The sequence below is a fragment of the Diadema antillarum genome, unplaced genomic scaffold (genome assembly GCF_040938485.1).
Source record: "Diadema antillarum isolate AM-2024a unplaced genomic scaffold, OU_Dant_1.0 seq00000838_RagTag, whole genome shotgun sequence".
In the NCBI taxonomy this organism is placed as follows: domain Eukaryota; kingdom Metazoa; phylum Echinodermata; class Echinoidea; order Diadematoida; family Diadematidae; genus Diadema; species Diadema antillarum.
Window position 1 is genome coordinate 83250 of NW_027271714.1, and position 27504 is coordinate 110753.

At 37.4% G+C, this 27504-nt stretch overlaps 1 protein-coding gene across 1 annotated transcript; it reads left to right on the plus strand.

Annotated features, from left to right (window-relative positions):
* The first annotated feature begins 293 nt into the window (after positions 1-293).
* Positions 294-23124, plus strand: LOC139740148 (leucine-rich repeat-containing protein 34-like). The gene is made up of 9 exons (XM_071650736.1): positions 294-409; positions 2644-2661; positions 14683-14872; positions 15783-15866; positions 16812-16940; positions 17900-18150; positions 20200-20355; positions 22100-22226; positions 22954-23124. Exons 1-9 carry the CDS (start codon positions 294-296, stop codon positions 23122-23124), a joined length of 1242 nt encoding a protein of 413 aa, XP_071506837.1.
* The last annotated feature ends 4380 nt before the right edge of the window (positions 23125-27504 follow it).

Consider the following 27504-nt stretch of genomic DNA (forward strand, 5'->3'; position numbering starts at 1 on the left):
TTCTTCTTCTGCTTGCGACTTGCTTTGCTGCATACATATACTTCTGAATATAGTATTGTATTTTGACACACCATGGGATGGATACAATGTACGTTGGTTTGAAACAATGCAGTGAATGATTAACCTTCAACCTTCACAGGGGCTGCCCACTTTATCCTACCAATACACGTACATGTACAACCACCAATATAGTAATGTAATAACAGTAAATATTTTCTTTGTTTGCGTTCATTTTGTTTAATGCCAGATTGAATAGGTCTACCGTCCCACTAGAACTAGAGCAAGTCCAAGTCATGGTGGATCCAGCGTCCCTTCAGACGCGGTACGAGGACGTGTGCGAAGAGCTGCAGCTGAAACCATGTGCCTTTATCATGAAGGTCATGGACAAGGAGCGGGAGGAGCAGATCATGTGAGAATTCTTTGTTTGTTTACCGCTGTAATTGTTACGTTTAATATCCCTGCGTCTGTTTGTGGGATATAGGAAGATAATTGTTCAAGTCCTTTATTTAAAGTCGATGTGATTTGTGTCACAAAAAGGAGTTCTGTGTCTCTCTTTCAGTTGATGTACTGGTCTAGATTCAAAGAAGGCTTTATTTGCTAGAGGCTCTTTACGAACAGTCAATGAAAACAGAGTTGTATGAGATTTCTTTGGTGCACAAAACTCAGAACAAGTTTGATTGGTGAACACTATGGCATGATTCCAAAATGATTCCATCCCATTACAAGTGTGGAAAAAAAACAGTCAAGAAAGTGTCTACAAATTTACAATGTATTTCATCAATATGTATGGAACTTTTGATCAAAGCACACTTCAAAGTATCACTAGCCTGTCTCATGCCAGACTGTCTAGTGACCTCCTGTTGTGAATATAGATGCAAAATGTGTGAAAATACACTGATGCATTGCTTAAGATACATAAATTTATATGTTTCTGGTTTGTCAAATTGATGTATTCATTGACTGTCAGTCTAGAGTCTATTGTTTCTTTGATGTGTCTATTGTTTGTTTTTGATTTCTTTTGCATGGATGTCTGCTCTAAGATAGAAACTAGTGTTGGGGTGCGTTCGAGCGCTCTAAAGCGAACCAAAGCGAACTGAACTAAAGCGTACCGTACCGTACTGTGCCAGTTTGGGAGCGTTCGAAAGCTCTGTGGAGAAAGCGTACCTCTCGAGTTATTTTTAGAAAAGGTCACGCTTGTTTGTAGCGAGAAGGTCATTCACCTTGCGCTTGACCTACTTACAGCTGCCCCGAACAAAGAGAATGATGTTTTTGCATTGTGACGTATGCACACGATACGCGCATGCTTTACAACGAACTTATGGTACGCTTTGGTACGCTTTTGGAGCACATCGGGAAGTGATCCACTTTTGGCTCGGTACAGTACGGTACGGTACACTTTAGGAGCGTTCGAACGCTCCTCTAGCGCGGTACGGTACGGTACAGTTCACTTTAGGAGAGCGCTCGAACGCGCCCATAGAGAATCATTAAAAATCTTCTGCAACAACATCAAACGAAAATGGTAACAGCTACTAATATTTAAAAATGTGGTATTTGTATTTTCAGGGGAATACTAATGTTATTAATTATTTTTCTATTGATTAATGCATTATGTTTATGGCATATGTATTAAACATGGACTGTGTCAACTTTTTTTGGAGCTTAGGGGAAAGTAATATGATCACTTTGTATTGTCACCCCTGACAGTACTACAATGTACTATGTAGGTGTAATAGGACAGCAAATTACTGCATAATCGAATATGATTCCTGCCTGAAAGACAGATTCATGCAGTTTCTAACTTTGGGGTAAAAGAGTAATGGTGGTTGTACTTGTAGTCAAGCTTTTGATGCTGTTCTTTGTGCATACCATCATGAAGTCATGATTCTGTGTGAGAGATCTTGCAATTTTCATGTTGACTGTTGTCTTTCTGTACAAAGTTTGATAAGACATTGAACGCTTGAATTCACAAAGCTTGACAGAGTGTTGATAAGCACAAGATATGGAATCCTCAGTAGTTTGTTTCAGTTAAAGGAACAAATTGGAGGGGCTATGATTTCAAAAAGCTTTTCCTCAAGTCAACCCATTTCTGGATTCATTGTACTTGGCATTGTTGAGTCCCAGACCTGGAGTCTAGCACACGTTTCTTTATAATTGTACTTTTATTCTATTTTTACAAGATGCCAGGGCCAATTTGGGCAGGTTTTGTGGTTTTTTTTCCCTCCTAAAATACAGAATTGTTGTTCATATGCTGAGTAATACTTAAAATTCGTTGTGTGCCCGGGAGACCAACGCAAATGCACGCAATTCAAAGAAGTTGTGCTTATAGAATGATGCAAACGCATGCGAGACGCATGCTATTCTTACAGGCCTCGCCAGCTTAAACATTATTCTCATGAGCACACGTTCCTGGCATCGCGTCCATTCGTGTTGTTCTCTCGAGTGCACGACAAAGTGTAGTTAGCTTGTCCAGCGTTGTTTTGATCTGTAGCTGTGTTGTCTGTGATTTGCATGATTTTGATGTGTAGATTATAGTGTGGTAGTCAGTGCTGGCGAACTACTAGGATCTGTCCCTCAGATCTACCGTTTGATGTTTTAACTAAAACTTGACTTAAATTTCAAACATCACATAATCTTGGGACAAAGGTGGGAGCTGCAGGAAAAGTAAGTATCAAATTGTTTGTTTTGGTTGTTTGTTTGTTTGTGTGTTTGCTGTTTTTTCTCTTCTGTCTTCTGTTTGCAGTGGTTGCTCTTTATGCTCACACCCCATTACCTGCTCTTTGCATTCAACAAGTAGAAAAGTTGAATTAAGCATACAAAAATGTATTGTTTGTGTGTGTATGTGTGTGTGCATAGATAAAATGTAAACTTTATTAAAGTATGGCAAATAATCTTTGATTTTTTTTTCTATTTAATCTTCTTTTTTATGCCTCCGCCACGAAGTGACGCCGGAGGCATTATGTTTTCGGGTTGTCCGTCCGTCCGTCCATCCTTCCGTCCGTCCTTCCGTCCGTCCATCCTTCCGTCCATAATCAATTTTGTGGACAGCGTATCTAATAAACCATTAGAGGTATCCTAATGAAACTTGGCATGTTATATGTATAAGTGGGGAAGTTGTGCCTTTCAACTTTTGAGTGCACATGCTCAAGGTCAAAGGTCAAGGTCAAATGCTCAAAATTTTACTATTTCCCCTATGTCTCTGCAATGCCTGGAGATGGTTTCTTTAAACTTGGGGTATACATGAACTACCAAATAAAGATTCCCCAGAGAGAGTTTTGGGTCATGAGGTCAAAGGTCAAGGGTCAAAGGTCAAGTGAAAATGTTGAAATTTCACTTTTATCTCCATATCTCACAAATGTTTCAAGGTACTTCAAGGTTCTTCATGGAACTTAGTATACAACTTGTACTCACTGGCAGTGATCATGTAGGGAATTTAGGGGTCATGGGTCAAAGGTCAGGGTCAAAGGTCGAAGTCAACTCATCAAAATGCCATTATTTCCCTCTTATCTATGCAATGCCAGTAGGATATTTTCTTGAAACTTAGTGTATGCATGTATTACCCAATACAGATTCTCAGGGAAGTTTCTTGTCTAAAGGTCAAATTCCAAAAGGTCAAAGGTCAAGTGAAAGTGTTAAATTTGACATTTTTAAACTTATGAAAGGGTCAAAAGTTGAGTACAAATCCCCAAATACCTGCACTCTTATTAGACAGTACAGCCATTCATCCACTAGTTCAAGGGAAGTGAACATTCAATGCATGTGTGACAAACCTGTCATTTGGATATGTTGCCGTTATGTGAAACTGTCATCACACATTGTCAAAGTATTGTGCTATAGACCTATTCGGAGAACCATGCATTATGGTGGAGGCATACCAGTTGCCATAGCAACATTTCTAGTTTCCTTTTAGATCGCACAGTGATATCTTTAGGACAGATTGTTAATTTAGTTATCCCATTTAAGTATTATACAGAGTGTCATTACATGTATGTTTCATTTTTTTTTCAGTAACCACATTTTAGTAATTTATTAGAAGTAGCCATGGATTATAATGTAACGAGTGTTTTTGATTATTACTTAAAAAAACAAAATCATGCCATCTCACTTTTGTAGTCTGCTAACAACTTGTGATTATCATTGAACATGATTGTTGGGTTTAACACACAACCCACACCAGTTCTGGAATCTAATGAAAACATTATAAATAGATCATATGTACATTTGTATTTGAACGGGATTTACAGGATCCCACAACTCCCATACGGTGCAATAATTGTAAATATTTGTGATTTCATACATGCATCACAATGTTGATAAAAAAAGAGAGATTATGTCAATAGTTACAGCGGCTTTATTTCAATTCTTTGATATTTTTTGACCTTTCTTTTCTTTCAAGGAAGCAGTATGAAATGAAAGCACTTCATGTAAAAAAAAAAGGGGGGGGAAAATGTGGGTCTGCTGAATCTTAGTCATGCACCTCACCTTGCAATTCACCTTTCCTGCCTTTAGTTTGGTCGCAGCTGCATACACAGCTAGTGTGATGTGATTCACTGTTTAGACAAAACATTAGAGACTGTCACCAAAATACAATCTAAAGTGTATGTTATCAATGTAACATGCTACATTTTAATTTCAAAGTAAACTAAAAAATGTGGAACATATCTAGTTTATCAATTTCAAAATTAAACAACATCATACATTTAGATGGCATGTCAACAACAACTGCAACATTAGTCATTTAATTTACGGCACCCAAGGTCCTAAATTAATATCAAATAGTTATTTTTTCACTTCCTCATTAAATCCACTTGATTCATTACATGTGTGAGGCACATTGCACTGGCATTTTATTAGGGTTTTTTTTTTCACAACTTTGATGATTCATCTTTCTGTCAACATGCAAGATTACAGTTGGTATGACAACGTGATGAAGCACATGGAATACATGAAAAGGTGCTCTTAGATTGCAGATTAAATGTATGAAGTGACAGTACAATGACTTCTATTCAATATTAACAGAAAAATAAATGAATAATTTCATTTATTGATAGCACATTGCACATTGCACTACCCAGATAGTAATCAATGATTCCCCAGGTTCATTCAAGCCTTAAAGGGTGTGTACAGTTCTGGTCGAGGTGTAGATTTAGCTTTTAACATTTTGCGAGATATTCGGAAACCACTCTATGAGATGTCAAAGAGCATGCAGTTCTAAGGGGTATCAAAAGTTTATTCGATGAAAATTGGTTTTGAAATGGCTGAGATATCCAAAAACAAGGTGAAACAAAGAGATCCTAATAAAGTTGGGGCATGTCGCCTTTTATTATTAGCACTTTTTTGGATATCTCAGCCATTTGAAAACCAATTTTCATCAAATAAACGTTGAATCCTTCTTAAAATTACATGCTCTTTCATATTTCATAAGAGGCTTTTCATTATCTCACTTAGGAATGTTCAAAACATGAATCCCTACCTCAACCAGTACTGTACAGTCCCTTTAATTTTTAACTAGTTTTACCTTTGAAATTTCCAAAACTTGATTACTTGTTGTTGTTGTTTTTCTGTATATGAGAAAGTTTAGAACTAAAACACAGGTGTGTGACATGAAGGAAAGATGAATGATGGAATGGTGACAGCATTCAGCAAAAATTGTTTTTGGAGGGACTTTTGCAAAAGAAAACTCTCTATACACCCCAAAACAAAGTGCAATCTCTGTGACTGTTGCAGATGCTGTATTCATTCTTAGCTTTTTTTAATGTAAAAGTAAAACATTTATATTATTATAAGTAAATATTGTGTTGCTCATTAATATAGAAGCACCGAGTACAGACACATTGCCCATTTGATAGTCTAGAAATGTTTTATCATCTTGATTATAATTCCATTAGATATAGCCTCTACCATATATACATGTAGTACTTCTTTTTGGACTGTCATTCACAGAGCTCTACATTGTACATATTGTTAGAGTGCATTATCAAAGAGAAATTATTCTTAAGAGTGTCATCTTACAATATCAATCTTACCGACATGGAATTATGAAGTCCATGGTTAAATACTGTATACATGTATATAATGCTGACTATTTCGCGAGGCTTTTATTTTCGCAAATTTTGTGAGTCAGTTGCTATTTGCGCATTTAAAGACGTTATGCAAAACTATTGACCCTGATCCTGACATGAATGTGACCTGCACGCATACATTTCTCCATTCAGTACTGTACTCCATGATTGTGAATTGAAGCACTCATGAAATTGTCAAGACGTCCCAATTCGTGAAAAATTAGACTCGCTAAATATATGGCATATACATGTATATCTCAGTATTTGGGTGAATATACAGTACTCCCTCATGATATTGAAAGCATGTTGATGGATTATCATTTTTTGTTTTGTTTGTTTGGTTGGTTTTTTTTAAGCTATTACATGTTAATGTAACTATAGAGATGAGGCCAATAATCATTCCATGGTGTAAAATCAGCCATTATGATCATTGGATCAGTCGATGAAAAATCAAAACAAAACAAAACAAGAATAAAGCAAAATATTGCAGGTTGCTGATTGAGTGGATATTGTAGGTAGTACAAGATTGTGTTTTTGCTGTCCAGCAAAATCTCAGAGCTCTGCGCAAATCCATGCATGCACATTTTGCAATTCCACACTTATTGCACGCATGGAACACTTTTCGCCCACTTTGTGCGCAATGTTTTTGTGAAAACGATGACACATCACCTTTCTCCTGTTTTTTTCACATAATATTATACACTCTCTATGTGCCCCTGCTGTATTCTAGCAATATTGCATGATTTATCACTGTATGCAAGAGACACAGTTGCATGTAATTATAGTGTGCACAAATGACAGGTGATCAATCAATGGAGGATTTCCTTTTTGTTTCATTGGTGCATTTTTCTCTGTTTTTAAATGCAAATCTGTGAAAATGATGCCACAACACAAATTTCCTTGGAGTATTTTTATTTCATCTTTATAAATGTACATCCCAGCTGTATTACAGCAAATTATGTACAAGATTCATCCTTCAGTAGGCCTATGTGAGAAGCACAGTTTACAAGTGTCGTTTGATCAAGTAACTGTTGATCGCTCAGGGATGATGCCACTGTACTTTTGGGAGGTTGGCTCTTCATCATTCTGACAGTCTGTGTATCCTTCCAGATTTTAATCTTTTTATTTATTTATATGTTTCTGTTTTTGTAGATCACAATAACTTGGAATAACAGTGTTACTTTTATAATTTGTTTTGAATGATATTACATTGTACTTTCAACTTCAACTTTCAACTTTATTTTCACCTCCATCAAAATGAACAAAGAACTTTATGTACATTGCGTATACACGGGATATTTGTGATACAGAACAAAACTTGAAAAGGTACGTAAGAAAATTATGAAAGTGAAAAGTAGATGTGATTACATCTTTGTTAAATACATAAAGCGTATAATACAAGTCAACTAAGGATGAGGATGGAAGTGGAGGGTCCCACTAAGAAGCAAAGCTTGTACGATATGGGACCCTCAGAAAAATACACAAAACATCAATATAAAACACAATAAACGAACCGATGTCAACTGACATCAAAATGATTGGGAAGAGGAAAAAGAGAGAAAAGGAAAGGAAAAAGAAGAGGAAAAAAAGAGAGGAAAAAAAGGGAGAAAAAAGAGGGAACTACAGCATGTGCCATCGTGGACGCAAGCAATCTGGATTTCATAATGTAAAATAAGTGATAAAATACAAGCTGGATTGAATGTAATGCAAAACATTTTTTATACGTAGTTATGTTGGTAAGAATGCAGGAGAAAAAAAAAACACATCGTTATATTTAGAACACAGAGAGGGACATAGTTTAATAGGAGGACTTATGTAAAAAAAAATGATGACTTGACTGAGATGATAAAGGGAAACTAACTCTGTTGGATGTTGTAAAGTTTCAATAAAAATGGTTTTAATTTATTCTTAAAGGAATTCAGAGATTGAGCAGTAGTAATGTTACTGGGAAGTGAATTCCAGTACTTTGGCCCGTCGTAAATAAATGTGTTTTGAGCCAACAAAGTTCTCAGAAATGGCAAATGGAAATCATTTGATCGCCGTGTTGGATAATTATGAATGGATTGATTTCTTTGAAACATTGTTTCAAATATATTTGGGAGATTATTTTTATTATAATTATACATAAATTGTCCTAGATTAAACAAATACAAATCATTAATTTTCAATATTTTATGCTCATAAAATAGTGGGTCAGTATGGGACAAAAATGCAGTATGACATATAACACGGAGTGATTTCTTTTGCAATAAAAGTAATTTATCTAAGAATGTTTTATATGTATTTCCCCACGCGAGAATACCGTAACTTAAATGTGGCAATATTAAGGATGAATATAATACGAGCAGGGACGACAAAGGAAAACAAAACTTAAGCTTATTAATTATACCAATATTACGTGAAATAATTTTACATATACTGTCAATATGAAATTTCCAGGACAGCTTATTGTCAACTGTTACTCCAAGAAATTTTATATGGGAGACATTTTCGAGTGGAGTACCATCTAAAACAATATCAACAGGTAATGCCTCAGTAGAATTACTAAAGAGCATATATTTTGTTTTTTGAAGGTTAAGAGATAGCTTATTTGCTTTTATCCACTGGGCAACATTTTCTAATTCTAAATTTATTGTATTAACAAGGGTAAAAAGATTATTGTGTGAAAAAAATAGATTTGAGTCGTCTGCAAAAAGAATAAAAGAAAGAACATCTGATGATCTACAAAAATCATTTATGTAAACAGTAAACAACAGTGGACCTAATAAACTTCCCTGTGGCACCCCACATTTGATATTTAATATTTGTGAATTACAACCATTTAAAGAAACATATTGTTTCCTGTTCATGAGGTAGCTCCTGAACCACTCCAAGGCCTTCCCACGCACTCCATAATGGTGTAATTTGTTAAGTAAAATATCATGATTGATGGTGTCGAAGGCCTTGGAGAAGTCCAGGAACAAACCTATCAAATGAGAAGATTTATCGATAGCATGTGCCACTTTTTCTATAAAACTCAATAATGCATGTGTGGTGCTATGTTTCTCCCTAAATCCAAATTGAGAATTCGTAAATATATGATTAAATTTAAAGAAATTAATAGTTCTTTTATAAATAATTTTTTCAAAAATTTTTGAGAATGCACTTAACAAAGAAATTGGTCGGTAATTATTTACATCTAATTTGTCACCTTTTTTAAACAAGGGGATGACTTTTGCTATTTTCATACTTTCGGGGAAGGTGCCATTAAAAAGGGATAGATTAAATATATGAGCTAAGGGATCCGCAATTGACGATATTACCCCCTTTAAAAGAAAATTGCTGATGTCATCGTGTCCAGCACTTTTTTTGGAACTGAAATCAGAGACAATATTAATTATCTCCTGAGTGTATGTTGGATTAAAAAATATTGAACTAGAATTTGGGGGACCCAAAAATTCGGAAAAATGTTTTGTGGAGGGAGGAATATTACTTGCCAGGCTTTCCCCAATTGAAGAAAAATGGTTATTCAAAACATCACAAATTTGTTGAGAATCTTCAAAAATTTCACCATCAAATCTAATTTTTGTAATATTTGACTTAACATTTGATATATTCATGGCTTGCTTTAAAACTTTCCATGTATTTTGCATATCATGCCTGTAAAATTGTAACTGATTAGTATAATATTTTTTCTTTTCTATTCGTATAATTTTCGTCAAAGTATTTTTGTAACTAGTGTATTTCAACTTTGATTGCTCAGTACGTTTCATTTTAAATCTGTAATATAAATTATTCTTTCTATTTATTGAACGCAGGAGCGATTTTGAAATCCATGGGAGCCTGGGTATTTTTTTGTAATTAGCTGATTTTTCTCTACGTTTTGGAATACAAATGTCCAAATGTTGGATAAAAATCTTCATAAAATATTCATAAGACAAATTAACATCATCTGTATCAAAGATACAGGACCAGTCTGCGGTGTCTAAGCTAGCACCTAGCCTGGCTATACTTTCATGAGTAATTCTTCGTTTAAATATATTGTTGTTTTTATTATTAACTGCTCCATTTAAAGAAAAACCAGTCGAGATGGGGAAATGATCGGTGATATCTGAGAGTACTACAAAAGAATCAGGAGGAGGAAGAATGTTACAAAAAATGTTATCAATTAAAGAAACAGATTCATTAACTATACGTGTGGGTTTAGATATTAAGGGTAAAAAAGAGGCAGACAAAAATATTTCCAAAAAATCTTGCGACATATTATTCTGTTTTAGCAAATCTATATTAAAATCACCCATTATAAAACAATTTTTGTTGATAAAAAGTGGGTTTTTAACCAGATCCGAAAAATAATCTAAAAATGATTTAGTATTCGCATTAGGTGGTCTATATACTACACCTATGATTATATTTTTGCTGCCTGGAACTGTGATTTCAATAAATAAAGACTCAAAAAAATCAGTCATACTGGTGAACTCATCGCGGACTACATAATCATAATTTTGTTTAACATACATGGCAACGCCTCCACCTACCCTATTTTGTCTGTTATTAACCACTAAATCGTACCCGTCGAGAGCGAAGGGAAGACTGGAGTCATGAGAGAGCCAGGTTTCGGTTAAACCTACCGCCGAGATATTATGCATGATGGGACTATTTAAAAATAACCTCAATTCTTCAAAATGCTTATTAATACTTCTGATATTAAAATGTAAAAGAGAAAAAGTAGTACTATCATATTCCTTGACAACATTGGTAAATTGGGATTGAGTAAGATATTCAGAAGACGGACTTTGCAATTGGTTCTCTGTGTCAAAATCATAGTCTAATTCTTGCGGCGATGAATTAAAACTGTCAGAAACATAATTATCGAAAAAATTGTCATTTTGATTGATATTTGATTCGTTTTTTTCAAAAGAAGGTCCTGCCAAATCAAAAAAGTCATCATCATTAATTGAATTGAATGCTGTGTCTATAGAATTGCGTATTAAAGGGTGAGCGTGTTGTCCGTTGCTTGAGTCCACGAGGGCACCTGTAGAGGGCAGTATAGAACAATTTGACTGTGGAGATTGTTGCAATATTGCAGTTACACATTTTATCGTTGTCTCTTAATATAACGTTGTCTACAAAGGAAAATAGGATCGTCCTATACATAACATTAATACGATCTAAGTAGGCACAAACATAAAGAGAACAGTTTGTCATAAGCATGAATACTAATATTCAAAATAAGTTATAATAAAACTCCGGTAATTGTTCTATATCCGATCAATAGAGGGAACACATGTATGTAATACGTATTGTGTTATGACAGAAGAGAAGACATCTCAAGTCTTATAGGGACCGCCAACCGCCAGTATATCGAGCAAATACTAGGTTCCCAAGGGCAACTCTAGGAAGGAAATCCTTACCCGAAGAATCAATTTTACAAGAAATGAAAAAAAAAAAATAACCGTTTTTATCATTAATTCTATACGGATTCCTCCTCTCCCATAACTGCAGCGCAAAAGATCACCCGTCCCTATGCCCCAAAAAGACAAACACGCTGGGACCGCCGACGGCCAGTATATTATATAGGGCAAATACATGGTTGCCAAGGGCAACTCTGTAGCGAACAAGGCACACACCAAATTCGAGCAAGTTACAAGTTGACATAATATATTGTAATAAACTGTATTAAACTGTGCAGCCGGTCCACTGCGTGAGTGGAGAAGAATACAATACTCGGCTGATACTGTCAGTTCTGATGGCACCCGTTGGCAGATGCCATCCTGGACAAAAAGAACATGTAGGGCAAATACACGGTTGCCAAGAGCAACTCTATAGCGAACAAAGCACACACCAAATTCGAACAAGTTACAAATTGACATAGTATGTTGTAATAAATTGTATCAAACTGTGCAGCCGGTCCACTGCGTGAGTGGAGAAGAATACAATACTCGGCTGATACTGTCGGCACCCGTTGGCAGATGCCACCCTGAACAAGAAGAACAAACTGAACAATTCACCCTGGATAACTATACAACCTGTATAAGATGCTTAAGCGTGTTTCAATAATGATAATGAAATTTAGCTTGTGTACGTTGACTGCTAAAAGGTTGAGTAATTTGGGAGCATACCTAGATATTTAAAACATCAGCTGATTGAGTTCTGAATTGGTATGCCAATTAATCAGAAAAATATTTCGACCAAGAGAGAGTGAGAGAGAAAAAGAAAAACACCCAAACACATTTTATTAACTTATTGTCGTTATCGTAAAGGGTATAAATCAACAACAACAACAAGATCCACACGCTGGGACCGCCAACAGTTACTACATAGGGCAGGTACACGGTTGCCAAGGGCAACTCTAAAGCGCAAGGCACACGCCAAATTCGAAGGAAATGCAGGTTAACAGAATTATGTAGGGCCTATTGTCACGCCAATTGTATTATAATACACTGTGCAGCCTATCCACTGCGTGAGTGGAGAAAAATATAGCATTCGGCTGATGTCAATTAATCAGAAAAAAAAAAACAAAAAACTATATCTCAACAAAAGGATATAACTTACTATCATTATATCATAAGGGTATTTATCAACAACAACAACAAAAAAAAAACTTTAATTGCAGGTGGGTTTGATGAATATTGAGAATCATAACAAATATCTCTCACATGGATAATGCGGTAGGCGTGGATTTGGTTGTCACGGACCATATCCCGTGCTGGATCTAATCGCAATAAAATTCCGGCAATCATATCAATATATTTATCACATACACTATGATATAACCATAAATTCAACTACAATGAATCCTAATCCCGTGCAGGCTCTAGATTACAATAAATTGATCTGACAACCATCATGCCTGCAGGGTACAGATCTCAGGCAGCTACAGCGTAAGGGAATCCTTGCCCGAGGAATCAATTTGGAAAGAACCAGCAACGGGCTTGTTCACAAGGAACATCTATGAATAAACCGTTTTTATCATTTATACGGATTTCTCCTGTTCCATAACTACGGAGCAAAGGATCACCCCATCCCTATGCCCCAAGAAGACCAACACCCTGGTACCGCCAACCATCACTATATGGTGCAAGTACACGGTTGCCAAGTAAAACTCTATAGCGAACAAAGCACACACCAAATTCCAACAAAATACAGGTTAACATATTATAAATACATTGTACAGACAGCCGGTCCACTGCATGAGTGGAGAAGAATATAACACTCGGCTGATACTGTATTCAGTTCAGATAGCACCCTTTGTAGATGCCATTCTGAATAGAAAAAAAAAATATATATATATATACACTATGTATTGAAGCATATGACCATATAGCATTTTGGTGAAAGAGTTTGATCAAATTTTCATTAACTTGAGGGGGTGTATATCAGGGTCAAATTACAATCACATATTTAGCTTGAATTCTGATTTTGCTAAATATCGGCAGACATTGTCCATCCGAGTTTGTGTGTTTATGTGTTTAATTGACAGTTTATACAATCATGTATTTAATCATATTCAATTGCATTTCTTGTACAATATGTGAGAAGGCAATGTGAAGAGATCAGAGCTGGCAATAATATGATTTTATCTTTTGGTCAAATTTGCAATTTATCTAAAACCAAACTTAAGCAGGTGCAGGGGAAAAAAGGAAATTGCATTTGTAAGGTTATGATGTTGGTATGTATAATAGTGGCCAATGCTTACTGCAAATTAGTGGACCTTACAATTCATGCAGAAGGGAGACATGTGATATTTGAAAGAGATTTGATAAAGGGTCAGGGAAGGACAAGGAGGTCGTACAACTGTGATACATGATGTTTGAGTCAGGCAGCTATGAGATATGCATTTGATATGGGCACTAATACATGTAGACTCCCATCCTGTATGCATTATAGGTTAATACTGGGGTTGATATGGCACTGTGTTGACAGCACACCAGTCTCCAGCATCATGTCAAAATTTATAGCACTTACATGTACTAGTGATCCAATCAGATTGTCTGCACACAAAAAAGAAAAGGCGTACAATGTCATGTACATGCTAATTACTATCATTTGTCACAAAGCAATTGTCATCCCTTCATGAGAAAAAGCAGAAAAAAAGGAAAACAAGCAAAACAAAACAAGTACCGTACCCGGTATAGGACAAAGGAGAATCATAAGTCAAATGTTTTTATTTATGAGAAAAAAAAATCAATGACAAAAGTAATTAATGACTGCATGCAAATGCTCTCATAGATTGTCATCATTTACTGTCATATTATTGAATCATGAAGTTAAAAAAAGAATTATTGACAATGAGAACAAAAAATATATATATATCAAATTAAAATACACTACTGGTATACTGTTTAGAAAAACTGATGTGTGATGGATCTGTCTGATTTTGCATCAATTGTATACTGGCTTGTTTACTATGATGTGTTATTAATAAAAAAGATATTGAAAGCAAGGAAGAGAAGCAGCTCCATATGGTGAAACAAAGAGATTTTTCATGTTAATGATATCATCAAAGGTGAATGGAAAACCAGTCTTTGATATTGTGCACCCATCATAACTCAGTCTGTACCTTTTACAAATTTCCTCTGTTTGCTATCAAAAGTGAAGGCAGGAGTTCTAAATTATTTGACTTTGGAATTTGATCTTCCAGTGACCCTAAGGACTACATGGATCTGGTGTTGCCTGGCAACAATCATCTTCTGACGGACAAGAAGCTGCAGGATGAGGACGCCATGGTGCTCCTGAAGACGCTGGTCAACAACACCTTTGTGACCGGTCTGGACATGAGATACAACCAGCTGACCGACCAGGGGGCAGCCCACATGGCGGAGCTCCTTAAGGTACGAGAACTTTCATCGAGGTCATGTGACGTCCAGACTGGGGTGCAGACCCTATAGTTATTTTTTTATTTTTATGTATTTATTTGTTTATTATTATCATTATTATTATTATTATTATTATTATTATTATTATTATCATTATAATTATTATTATTATCACTTTCATCATTATTATTATTATTATTGTTATTATTATTATTATTATTATTGTTATTATTGTTATCATCATCATCATCAGCATCATCATATTCTATCATTATTTATTTTTGCTGTGTTGTTTCAACTAGAGAGGGTGTTGATTGGTTGAACAGTAACCCTCATGGAAGAGCATGTGCTTTGTCTACAGTGTAGGGATTTTTTTTTTCATTGTATAGGATCATAGGCCCATCACATATAAAGAGGTTATTCGTTTATAGTTCATACAATGATGTGCAGTAGTAACCTCCTCCATTGATCGTTTCAATTGATTGATCATCTCAGTTGATCGCCATCTTTAAGATCTCAAGGTTTTGTCACTGTCACTACAAACTTCTTGCGAAACTTCTTGCAAAACTTCCCACTCAAACTTGATCCAAAAATCAAGAAGTTTGGCTGCCAGTGTGAACGGATGTCAAAAGATCACAAGGACTTCGCGATCTCAAACTTCTCAATCTTTTGGCAGTCTGACCATGCCTTATGTATGTTTACACAATGAATATTTGAGCTACTTTCTGTTCTATTCTGTAAAATGCAAGATTAGGTGTACATAGTAAAGTATTTTGTTGATATAGTTGATAGTTGCATTTGATGACAAGCTGTCCTTACACAATACATAGCATGTTATTAAAGAGAAAAATTAGAAATCTTGGTAAATAGGTTTTGAAACTGTATATCACTGTCTTGTTTTCTCCTTTCCTCTTCCTTTCCCTAGGAAACATGCTGTCTGAAGAGATTGAGTCTAATGTGCAATGATGTTGGTCCTGAAGGAGCTGTTCACATCGCTAACGGACTTCAGGTAAAAATCATATGAATGTACCTACAGAAAACCATTGCAGTTTCATAACTTAGGAAAGAGTTAAACAAAAACAAAACAAAACAAGTTCCAGGTCCATCATTTTGTAAGATAATTAATGCATATTGAGGGAAATCTATGGCATGTTTTTGTCGAGCCCACTGGAGGTGAGGGGAGACGAGTAAGGGATCGCCTGCGGCGTCCGCCGTCTGTCCGTCCATCCATAACGCTACAAAAACTTGAATAACTCTCTCCTGAGGACTTCAATTTCAAGCAAACTTGGAGGGAAGTGTGGTTATTCAAAGTTACACATTATACCAAACATGAAGGTCATCTCAAGGTCAAAGGTCACAGGCAGGGGTCAATGAACTTTAGATGCCAAGTTAATGTTAAATTTTTACGGCGCGTTTCAATTATTGTTCATAACTTTTGATGTATATGTCCGTTTGTGACCAAACTTGGATGGTAGATGTCCCTTGGGATTTGAAGGTCACCATAAGTGCAAAGGTCACAGACAGGGGTCAACGAACTTTTAGGACCCAATGTTAAGCTTTTGCGGCACGTTTCGATTATGGCTCATAACTTAATTTTGATCCCTATGTCTGTTTGTGACCAAACATAGATGACAGATGTCCCTTGGGGAGTTGAAGGTCACCATAAGGTCAAAGGTCATAAACAGGGGTCAACGAACTTTAGGGCCCAATGTTAAGTTCTTACGGCGCGTTTCGATTATGGCTCATAACTTTTGATCCCTATGACTGTCTGTGACCAAACTTGGATGGTAGATGTCCCTTGGGGAATTGAAGTTCATCACAAGGTCAGAGGTTACAGACAGGGGTCAATGAACTTCCAGGAGTTAGAAAAACATTAATTTCTTCTACGCGAATGGGCGAGACACATTTTGGCACTTGTCTTGTTTTAACACTGTATCCTTTTGTTTGTTCGCAGGTGAACGAAACTCTACAGGAGCTGAAGCTGAATGGAAACAAGATTGGAAACAAGGGGGGCATGGCCCTGGCCGGTATGCTTCAGGTCAACACGGCCCTCCAGTCACTGGACATTGGCGATAGTGACCAGGTCAGTCAAAAGTTTTTTTTTTTTTTGATTGAATGAATAGGTACCGGTATGTGTTTGTTTGTATATGTGACTGTGCATCACAAAACCAACAAAAAGTTGCACAACCCAATTTTACAGAAGGACTCAAAATAGGTGAAATGGGTCAAGGAGGTCAATTTATAGATTTATATTTTCTGAAAGACCAGTTCTTCTTCTACATAATTGAAAAAAATCATGTTCACAAACTGACTGGAAAATTGAGAATTTTGCAGTTTTCCTACAACACTTTTTCATAGAGTTGTGTGATCATGTATGTTTTCCTGGTCCCCTTACATTTCTTAAACACCCTACTGCACACCCTTCACTTTCAACTTGAATTACTTTTAAAAGGATGGCTACTTGTTTGAAAGTTGGTAATAGTCATGAATAGAGTGTACCTATAGTATAGTGTGTGACTTTTAAACTTGATCTGATAATCCCTTCATGGTGGCTACTATGGAGCTTTACATCCTGTTTTTAGTTCCATTCATTGCACAGAGCAGGGCTTGATGAGGATGAAGTGTTTGAATAGACCTCCAACTTCAAAGCCCCTTTTCTCATTGAACGCTTTACCAGAGTTTATACCCTGTTTCTATTATCTATCATAGGTAATAGGAAACTCCATATGTATGGAGTTATATACCTTTTTAAAGCTTAGAGTCTGCTCTTTCAGAATCTGCCCTCAGCGAGAAATTGATGATTGCACTAAAAGACTTTCATTCTGAAAGAATGGGGTTCACAGATTTCTATGTCATTTGTGCCACGGAACAACACACATTATCTTCAATGCCCCTCTTAACCCAGATATGCAAATCGTAACCTTTAGGAAGCTGATCATTATAGTGCATGGGTGTAGATTGCATGTCTGTGGCATCCACTTTTCAACTTTTGCCTCCATTTTCACATCTATCACCCATTGATCTCTGGTTCCCCCGCGACAGGACACGCAGAGCATGATTGCGTTTGCCACCGTCCTCAACTACAACAGCACGTTGAGGGCGCTGTGCATCAACCGCCCTCTGTTGTTCAGCCAGCAGGAGGAGACGACCATCCACTTCGCCAAGATGCTGAAGGTGAACAGCACGCTGACCGAGCTTCACCTCCAGAAATGCGACATCAAGGACACGGGGGCGGAGCGGCTGGCCGAGATGCTGGTAGAGAATATTGGCCTCAAGTACCTGGACCTGGCTTGGTCAGTATGCAAGTCATAATTATATCACCAGGGCCCCATTTCATACAAAGCTGATACTAGGTGTTTCAAAAAACATTTCCCACTTTTGATCATTAATAGTCCAAAAACTGTTCATCCGATAAAACTGTCATTGATATGAGTAATAGCTGAATAGTGTACAATTTTGTTGGAGGTAATTTGGATGTGAAAGCATGAATCAGTTTCATTAAATCTAAGATTGATTTTGAAGTAAGGTTTCAGATTTTGGTCAAATTTTAACTCTCTGTACAAAAATGAACTTTGCACAGGAACCAATGATGTGTATGTGAGTGTGTGCTGACAATGGCCCTGAACAGTGGACATGCCTGAACCACCTGTTGACGAGGGGTCAGTCTCGTGCTCCAAGGCACATGAATGCTTAATCAATAATTCATGTTGATTGCCCTAGGCACTGCTAGTCTGAATTCAGCACGGTAAAGGGTAAAATGCATGCACATGGAAAAAATAAGCACATGCTTCCATGTGCTCGCAAACACCACATTTCATTCCAGCTGGCAATCATTTTCAAATGTTGCTTCACATATCACTAAATCTGGGATATAAATAAGCATAAATGATCTGAAGTTCCTCATTTTAATACAACTGTCTACTAATTAAATAGTATGACAAATTTTTCGCTTTTTTTATAAAAAGAGATCATTTTTGGTAAAGAGTTCAGCAGCATTTTTCATTGGGGCGATTTGTTTCACAGTTGTGAGTAGATTTATTTAAGGCTCCGTATACACAAGTGTGTACTCTAATTTGATTTTCTTTGCTTCCTGTCACCTTGTTTACGACAGAACAGAAGGTATTCATTGAAATTTCGTTTTTCAGAAGTAGGGAGAGCACTGATGCCGCTCAACAACAGTATCGGCAGGCGTTTGACTTTACACAGATACTGCCAGAGGCTGAATAAAGACTAGTTGTGATAGTGGAATTTCTCATGAATTAATAATGAAGCGTTCAAACCCTGGCCATTGTTCAGGACCATTGTCAGGGTGTTAACCGCACACTCCCATACACACCCATTGACCCCTGTGCAGAGTGAAAGAGCAAAATCTGGAACTTAACTGTGAAATTAATCATGGATTTCATGGAACTGATTTATGCTTTCATAAACCACCTCCAACAAAATTGTACACTATTCAGCTATCACTCATATCAATGACAGTGTTATCTGATATATAGTTTATGAATTATTAAGAATCAAAAGTGGAAAATGTTTTTTTGAAACACCTAGTATGATAGCAACTCTTGCTGGAATGGCAGTTGTCGTAATGACAAGAATCCAGCTTCCTGATTGGCTGTTGCTATATTGGAAGTTACCATTCCAGCAAGAATTACTATCCTAACATCTTTTATGAAATGGGGCCCAGGACAATTTAATCCCTGAATGATTTAATTTGTTTTGTGTATATTTTGGGTAAAAACACTTTGTTTTTAGTTCATTAGTAACAAGTTAGAGACTATATCGTGTTATGCAAAGTTGTGATGATAGTAGTAGTTGGGGTAGTATTTTTCGTAGTAGTAGAAGTAGTAGTAGCAGCAGCAGCAGCAGCAGCAGTAGTAGTTGTAGTAGTAGTAGTAGTAGTAGTAGTAGTAGTAGTAGTAGTAGTAGATGTAGTAAAAGTACACCAGTAGAAGTTGTAGTATTATCACAATTCTATCTTGTTCATTTTACTTAAAGTAATGAATTAGAAGCAAATTATTCCTTCTGTGCAATAGGATGTGCAAAAGGCAAGGTCCCACTTACGAGAGAGTTAGATTAGTTGTGCAATAGGGTTAAAGTATTGTTTTCTACCCGTCATGTACTCAGATTTAGAAACTGGGTATTGTCATGAAATTTCAACAACAACATAAAAGAGGTATGAAACAACTCAACCTCTCTGACATGCAGTTAAATTCATATCAAGATGAATGCATAATATAGATGAAGGCTGTGTTCAAAATTGTGCGGCTGAATAAGGCTATTAATAGCCTGGATTGTAAGAAATTGGTAATTACTTTTTGTTTTTTCTGTCTCTTTTCCAGCAACAAGATCCGCAGAGATGGGGCCAAGTACCTGTCACGAGTCCTCATGAAAAACACCCCACTAGAGATCCTGGACCTGGGCCACAACTGCATTGAGGACGATGGAGCCATGGACCTGAGCAAGGCTCTAGCCAGCATGAACACTAACCTTCACACGTAAGCTCCTCTCAGCTTAATAGCCTATTGACAAGGCCTGCTCGCCGTATGGTTATGACTGGTGAACGAAGAGAGCCCAGCCGAGCGCAACAGCTTGAGGGCCTTATGTAATCTGCTTTACACCGTATTTATTCATGACCATCAGGACCCTACTGAATATTCATATCAGCGGGTATCTGGTCTAGCAGTGGAATTGCCCGCTGCCCACGTCCTCTGTATTGGCATTGTCCGGCCTGTTCGCATGCATTACTGACCACCTGTGGAGGTCAGTGGCATACATTCACGGTATGTAAATTGGGCCTGGACAGACAGACAGGCAGATTGGTCAGTTTTTTTGCTACCCAAATCAGGTACATCAAAGGGCTAACATAAGGATGGGAATCAGATCTCAAAAGGCCCTCACGCTGTCACGCTCGGCTGGGCTCTCTTCGTTCACCCCATTCGCTCACCACCATACATCAAGACAGCCTTGGCGAAAGACTACTCTCAGCTGGATCCTGAACCCAATTCCCTCCTTCTGTCTGTCTATCTTTCTCTCTATTCATGACGCTGGGTTCCCACTGTCGTGCGATCCGTTATGCGCACCACGATTGGCCATTGGTAGCTGATCGTTGAAATTTTGTCTACTTCTGTCACTATTTTTGCCACGATTGAAATTTGGGTCTGAATCGAGGAGTAATCATGGCGATCGTATCTGATCTTGAAGTCAGCCGTGTCCATCGCGATGATCGTAGAAAATCTTTTAATGGTTCAAAAAATGATCTGTGATCAATGTGATTGCCACAACTGATCTCAAGATCTGGTATGATTTACTCCACGATTCAGACCACAATTTCAATCACGGCACAAATTAGGATACAAGTAAACAAAAATTCCACAATCAGCTACTAATGGCCAATCGTGGCGTACGCAGCACATAGCATGACACTGGGAACCCAGCATTAGCCAGTTGGTAGTTCCACTCTATGCATTGCAGAAAAACATAATCTGTGACAAGAGGCATGTTGGTGTTTGAATGCTAGTACACAGAGACAAGCATCTGTGATGTAAATATTCTTTCATGTCATCTTTTTGATCCTTGCCAGCACATTCACCTGATAGCAGCAAAGTCTAGAATTTTGCAATATTAACAGAAAATGTTTGTTCATGTATTTTATGCAAAACGATGAAGTGGATGCTTCCCCAAGTGTAAATTGAAGGGTCATTCTAGTCACCTGGTCTAAGCAGGTTCATTCTTTGTTTAAAGATGAATTTCATAGATTGTTACATTAATTGAGCTTGATGTCACTTTGACAATGAGTGAAGTGCCTATAAACCAACTGAGAAAAATTCCACAATGGAGACCATTGTGCTCCATCACCTTGCTTCTACTTTGTCTCAAGGTAAAAACTGTTCTCTATCATAGTGAGTCCATCCATATGTCTCGTATTAAAGGGGCTAGATAGTGGAGCACAAAGGTGAGATAGTCCCTCTCTGGAATCCTGGCGTGGTGGAAGTTTTAGTAAGAAAATTTTACTGGTGATTGAAGGGAAAATGATCAAATCATGTTGTCTCTGCAAATTTTCTTTCACATTACTTTTTGAAATATCATTGGGTCAAATTGGAGTTGTAAAATGAACACAAAAGCATAATGATAAAACTGTGGAAATAGGTCTCATCTTTCAGTGATAAGGTATGTTACTACCTACACGTGTATTGGCAGACTCTTATGGTATTTCTTTCTGTTTCATCATTTTCCGTACAGGTTGGTGGTAACAAGTAACAACATCCGCGCCCCTGGTCTGTGTGCATTAGCCTACGCCATGGAGCAGAACCCAAACTTCAACAGTGTCTTTATCTGGGGCAACCATCACGAGGAGGAAGCATGTAATGTGAGTAAAAACACAAAACAAACAAACAAACAAGAAAAGGAAATGAGATTTGTTTGTTGCTATGGTGACAAAGAGCAACCTCTTTTGATGTTGTGTGGTTCCTACGCCGAATTTGAAATCTGTGGAATGTGTGAGATGTTTGTCATATTATGTATAGATGTCCTTTTTGATAGTCTTTTATCCGTCAATTTGATAGGTACTCTTTCAGCTTGCACACACTGACCGGCAGTAGGTATTGAGTAATGTGTCTAGATCGACACAAAATGGTACCCCGTGGATATTTTCGATTACTCTTGCTACTACAATTACAACTACTACTACAACCACTTCTACTATAACTACTCCAGTACCTGCTACTGCACCTGCTACTATCTTTGCTGCAACTACAATGTGCTGCTACTACAGTGCACTCCCATTATTATGAGCATGGTTATAACAAAATTATAACAAAAGTTACAATGAATAAAAAAATCCAGGCCTCAACATTATCCTCTATATGGCTTTCATTGTTAATTTGCTCGGTTACAAAGAAATTTTGATAAACGAAAGAAAACGGCCGGTTCGGAGGACTCTGTTATAACGGGAGTCCTCTGTACTTCTTTCTGGAAATACTGCTCTCTTATCCTGCCTTTGTTTTCCTTCTCTCATGCCCCTCACCCTTCCTCATCCTCATGATATTTGGCTGAATTGTTTGCACGACAATCATTTCTATGCTCTGTCCAACCAGGCCTTCAACAAACTGCTGAAAGAGGGTCACCTAGACCTGGCCAAGACGGATGTCAAGCCCTACGTGGTGGACGGACACGTCTACCTCTCGGAGCTCTCCCACGGGATCAGGCGGCATTACTACTGGACGCCATTCTACGGGCCTGACGTGGACAACAACAAAAAGATTTAGTCGGTGTGTGTGTGTGTGTGTGCGCTTTGACCAGTGCCGTCCACATGGTTGTGCCGCCATCCAATTATGCCCTTCTCTGGAATGCCCGGTGTAAAACTATTCTTCCAAGAATGTGTACAAGTGATTCACGACTGTGCTCAGTGTTAATTGCCGTCAATGCTAATTGGATGCCCAGCTGTGAAGTTACAAATTCACATCTCTTGGCTTACTGTGTACAGTGTTGTCAATCCAGTAGATTCTACCTTACTTTCCCTCCTCCTCATCTCAACAAACCAGGGAATTTTACCACTTCCATGATAGGTTACCACACACTTGGCTTCAATTTTACAGATCTGAACCAATTACAATACTCGGCAGTTGGTGCCCTCTAAACGCCATGTGCTGACTCTATGACATCCTGACTTATTCTTGACCCTCACTCTCCTTCGTTCCGGAGTGCTTTTTGCACCGATTGGAAGAGATGTCTAGAAAATAGCTGTCAAGTAATAGAGATTACCTAATCCCCTAATCACTCTTGTGCCACAATAGCCTTCCTGCAGGACTAACTAGTGAGGCACGTTGCTCCACCTGAATGGGCTTGCTTATCTACAACTAGGTCCAGTTTGGATGCATTACTTTGCATGCTGTTAAAGGACAAGTTCACCTTCATAAACATAAGGATTGAGAGAATGTAGCAATATTAGTAGAACACATCATTGAAAGTTTGAGGAAAATCAGACAATTCGTTCAAAAATTATGAATTTTTGAAGTTTTTGTGCAGTCATCGCTGGATGAGAAGACTACTGCAGCGTATGATGTCACATGAGTACAACACTATAAGGAAAATATAAAGAGAATTTCACAAAATTTAATCTTTTGAAAAAAGTACACATTCCCTTGACTCGTTACTGACATATGTTTAATATGGGTAATATTATTCCCCCTGCCATTAGAAAGATTCAAGTCAAGTGCTCTTTTGTTATGCGAAAAAAGTGAAAATATGTTGAATTTTCTTTACATTTTCTTTATACTGTTGTACGCATATGACATCACAAGCTGTAGTAGTCTCCTCATCCGGCAGTTCCAACACAAAAATTTTAAAAATTCATAACTTTTGCATCGATTGTCTAATTTTCCTCATACTTTCACTGATGTGTTCTACTAATATTGCTGCATTCTCTCAACCCTTATGTTCATGAAGGTAAACTTGTCCTTTAAATCAAACAGCTTGGCAGGTGAAGCCAAGTCCCTGCACACATACACTTGTGAAGGCTTGGAGGATGGAATGCGGACAACTACAGGGAGCTAATTTAGTTTCAGAGTACAATACAGATTTCATCTCTGAGACTTGCACACACAATATTTTTGTACTTAGAGGCAGAACTGTCTCGGGCTCACATTCCAATTCAAACTCATTTCCGTCCAGTGTTCGAGCCCGTCATTCATTTTCTGCCATCTTCCCGGTTGTATGGAGTTGAGTATGGATGTAAGATACTTTTGATATTAAAGTTGAAAGAATTGTCCTTAACTGTCTCCCTATCCTAAAGGACTTTCTCTTTTGAAAAGAGAGCATTATGATATTATTGTTGCCATGGCAACAGTCAATCAGCTTTGAGTACAATGTATCTGATTTTTGGTCATTGCCATGATAGCTGCATGTTGCACTGTTGTCATAAGGTATGATGGAACAAACCTGTATACTATTATTATGTTGCTCACACTCATGCTGTATGCTGATAACCTGCACTTGCTTTGCCAATCAAAGTGATCTCTGTTGATTGCTAATGGTGATTTTTGTGAAATTTGCTTGCATTTTTCAAGACATATCAAGCTTGAGCTCAACTTTCGGGTCTCACAGGGGTTTCTCGTTCGGCTGTTGTCATTATTTTTTTTATGTTAAAGACATTCATCACTCTTGAATGCAATACAGAACACTTCCTTACTTTTCTGATGCAGCTGGACTAATGGGTCAAGCAAGGTGCTTTTTTGCTCTTCAATGGTTTCTAAAATATTGCTGTTTTTGTGCTTTTTCAGATCCCACCCTACATTTAGAGAGAGGAAGAGAGAGAGAGAGAGTATATAATTAAAAGATGCAGCTTTCGCCAACATTACAGTTTATAGAGGTAGAGACTCTCATTTGCAAACCAAATCAAAAGCAAATCAGAGCAAAAATGAATTTCTGCAGAAGTACTTAAACTATGTTTTACCTTTAATGGAGAGCTTGTTTGCATTACTCTCAGAATAGTCAATGAAACAAAGTGGATCAAGGGATACATCTCGAAGTCTTGAAGTACGCTACTGTAAAGGTGGGCATTTTTGCAGTACATGAATTTTCATATTTTGCACCACTTTTGGCTAGTGCGAATTCTGAAACCAGCAAAAAAAAAAATATCTCCACAATTTTCTCTGAATACCTTGAATGGGATGACAACATCACAGTGTGAATTCAAGAACCCACAAATACAATGTATGTTTTTGAGTTGCTAAGTGTGCAAAATTTATCTTGTGAAAATAGCAACGTTTACATTTTGAATGTGTGTGCCAGAAGTATAGACACACCTTGTATATTATGCATAGCAGAGAACTAAATGGTTGTACAGTATTGTAAATGCTGACCTGTACAGTGTAAATATGTGACCTATTGTTGAGTGTATGGAGTCAATAAAATGGCATAGTATTGATAATGAAATGATTTGCATTCTTCCTTCTTTCTGTTTCAGATAGAGCATTTATTTATCATGTAAAGTTACATTTCTTTCAAGACAGAATCCAACAACAACATGCAGAAGTCTTTCATTCCACTACTCATGGTCAAACCATTTACCATATACTGTAAAACATGATATATTCGCGGCATGAATTTTTCGCGAATTGGAGCCGACAGCCCTTTTTGCGGCATAAAATTTTCGCAAACTGCCACTGGCATTCAATGCATATAGTGTAAACAAGAACTTTCGCGTGCATTTTAATTTCGCGAATCTTGGCGCTCGCGAAATTCGCGAAATTAAAATGCACGCGAACATTTCTCGTTTTACAGTATAGCAGTGTATTATCCTCACTTTCTTGCAGTCTTGCTCATGGCAAACATTACCAATGACATGGTAACTCTGGCGTGAAAGATAACATACAGTCAAACTCGGATACCTCGAACTCGGATAAGCCGAATATCGCTTACCTCGAAGGCAAAATGAAAGTCCCGATTGTTCCTATGGAGTTTTCGTGTGTTAAAATTCGCGTAGCTCGAAAAAAACTAACTCGAAGTTCGGTTACCTCGAAGGGAAATCTCATGTCCCGATCTTAATTAACTTATTGTTTTTCCCAGCATGTTGCTCGAATTGAAATTGCAAACATCACTCAGCATTTCCGATGAAGCGCGCGTGGACAGCGAAGACATGTCACAAATCTTTTCACACTCGATTGTAAATATTCTGAGCCCCAGAACGATCGTGCGCTCAAATACCCGATACACAGCTGACAAGGAAAATCCCCAACACCTACTGTACCTACACACGTACCCGGAATGCATATACTTGTAGCAGTCGTGCAAATGGAGAGCTTACAATAGCACTACGCTCTGTTTTGATTTGCGATCGTGATAGTCATGCCGTGCGCGTACATTTCTTAACCGTCGTGGCGCACCTGCTTAGGTGTTAGCAGTTATATCTTTGGCATTAATCAAGGTCCACTGTCCAATTCAATTCAATTCAATTCAATTTATTTGTCCAAACATCAATCTCCCGCTAGTTTTTTTTTTTCCTTTCACGAAGTTTGTTTCATTAATTCTCCCCGAGAACGCAAGCTCTGAATATCTTTTTTCCAGCAATGCGATTATGAAGCATAAGTGTGGTATATGATCTGGAAGTATAGGCCTAGCATAATAAAGAATAGTATAGATATGATTTAACAACAGTTTATTTTGATAAATTTCGAAGTAACGGAATAATACGCTTTACGATTTTCAGACAAAAAAAAAGAAAGAAAGAAATCATCATGTATTTTACCCCTATTTTGAATTGAATCTTTTTCGAGTTTTCGGTATTTTTTTCTTTTCTTTTCTAGCACAATCGTCAAGGCCCCCTAAGATTGTTTCGCTTCTTTTTCTTTTTTTTTAATGCGAACAATCCTCTTCAGTAAATGTTTATGATTACAGCAATAGCACTGTCCTCAGAAGCCATAGCCGGAATCTGATCTAGCGATATCACTCACTAGTAGCCCATCCTTAATGTACTGTGCTGCACTTATTCAGGGCTCGACACTTACAGTGGCCCGAGGCCACCAAAACGCACGTCGGGCCACCAAAAAAAAAAGTCGGATGTTTGCCTTTACTTTTGGAGATGAACAGCGGTAACAATCGGCCCCGAAAGTTGCTACAATGAATGTCGGATGATTGCTTTTGATTTT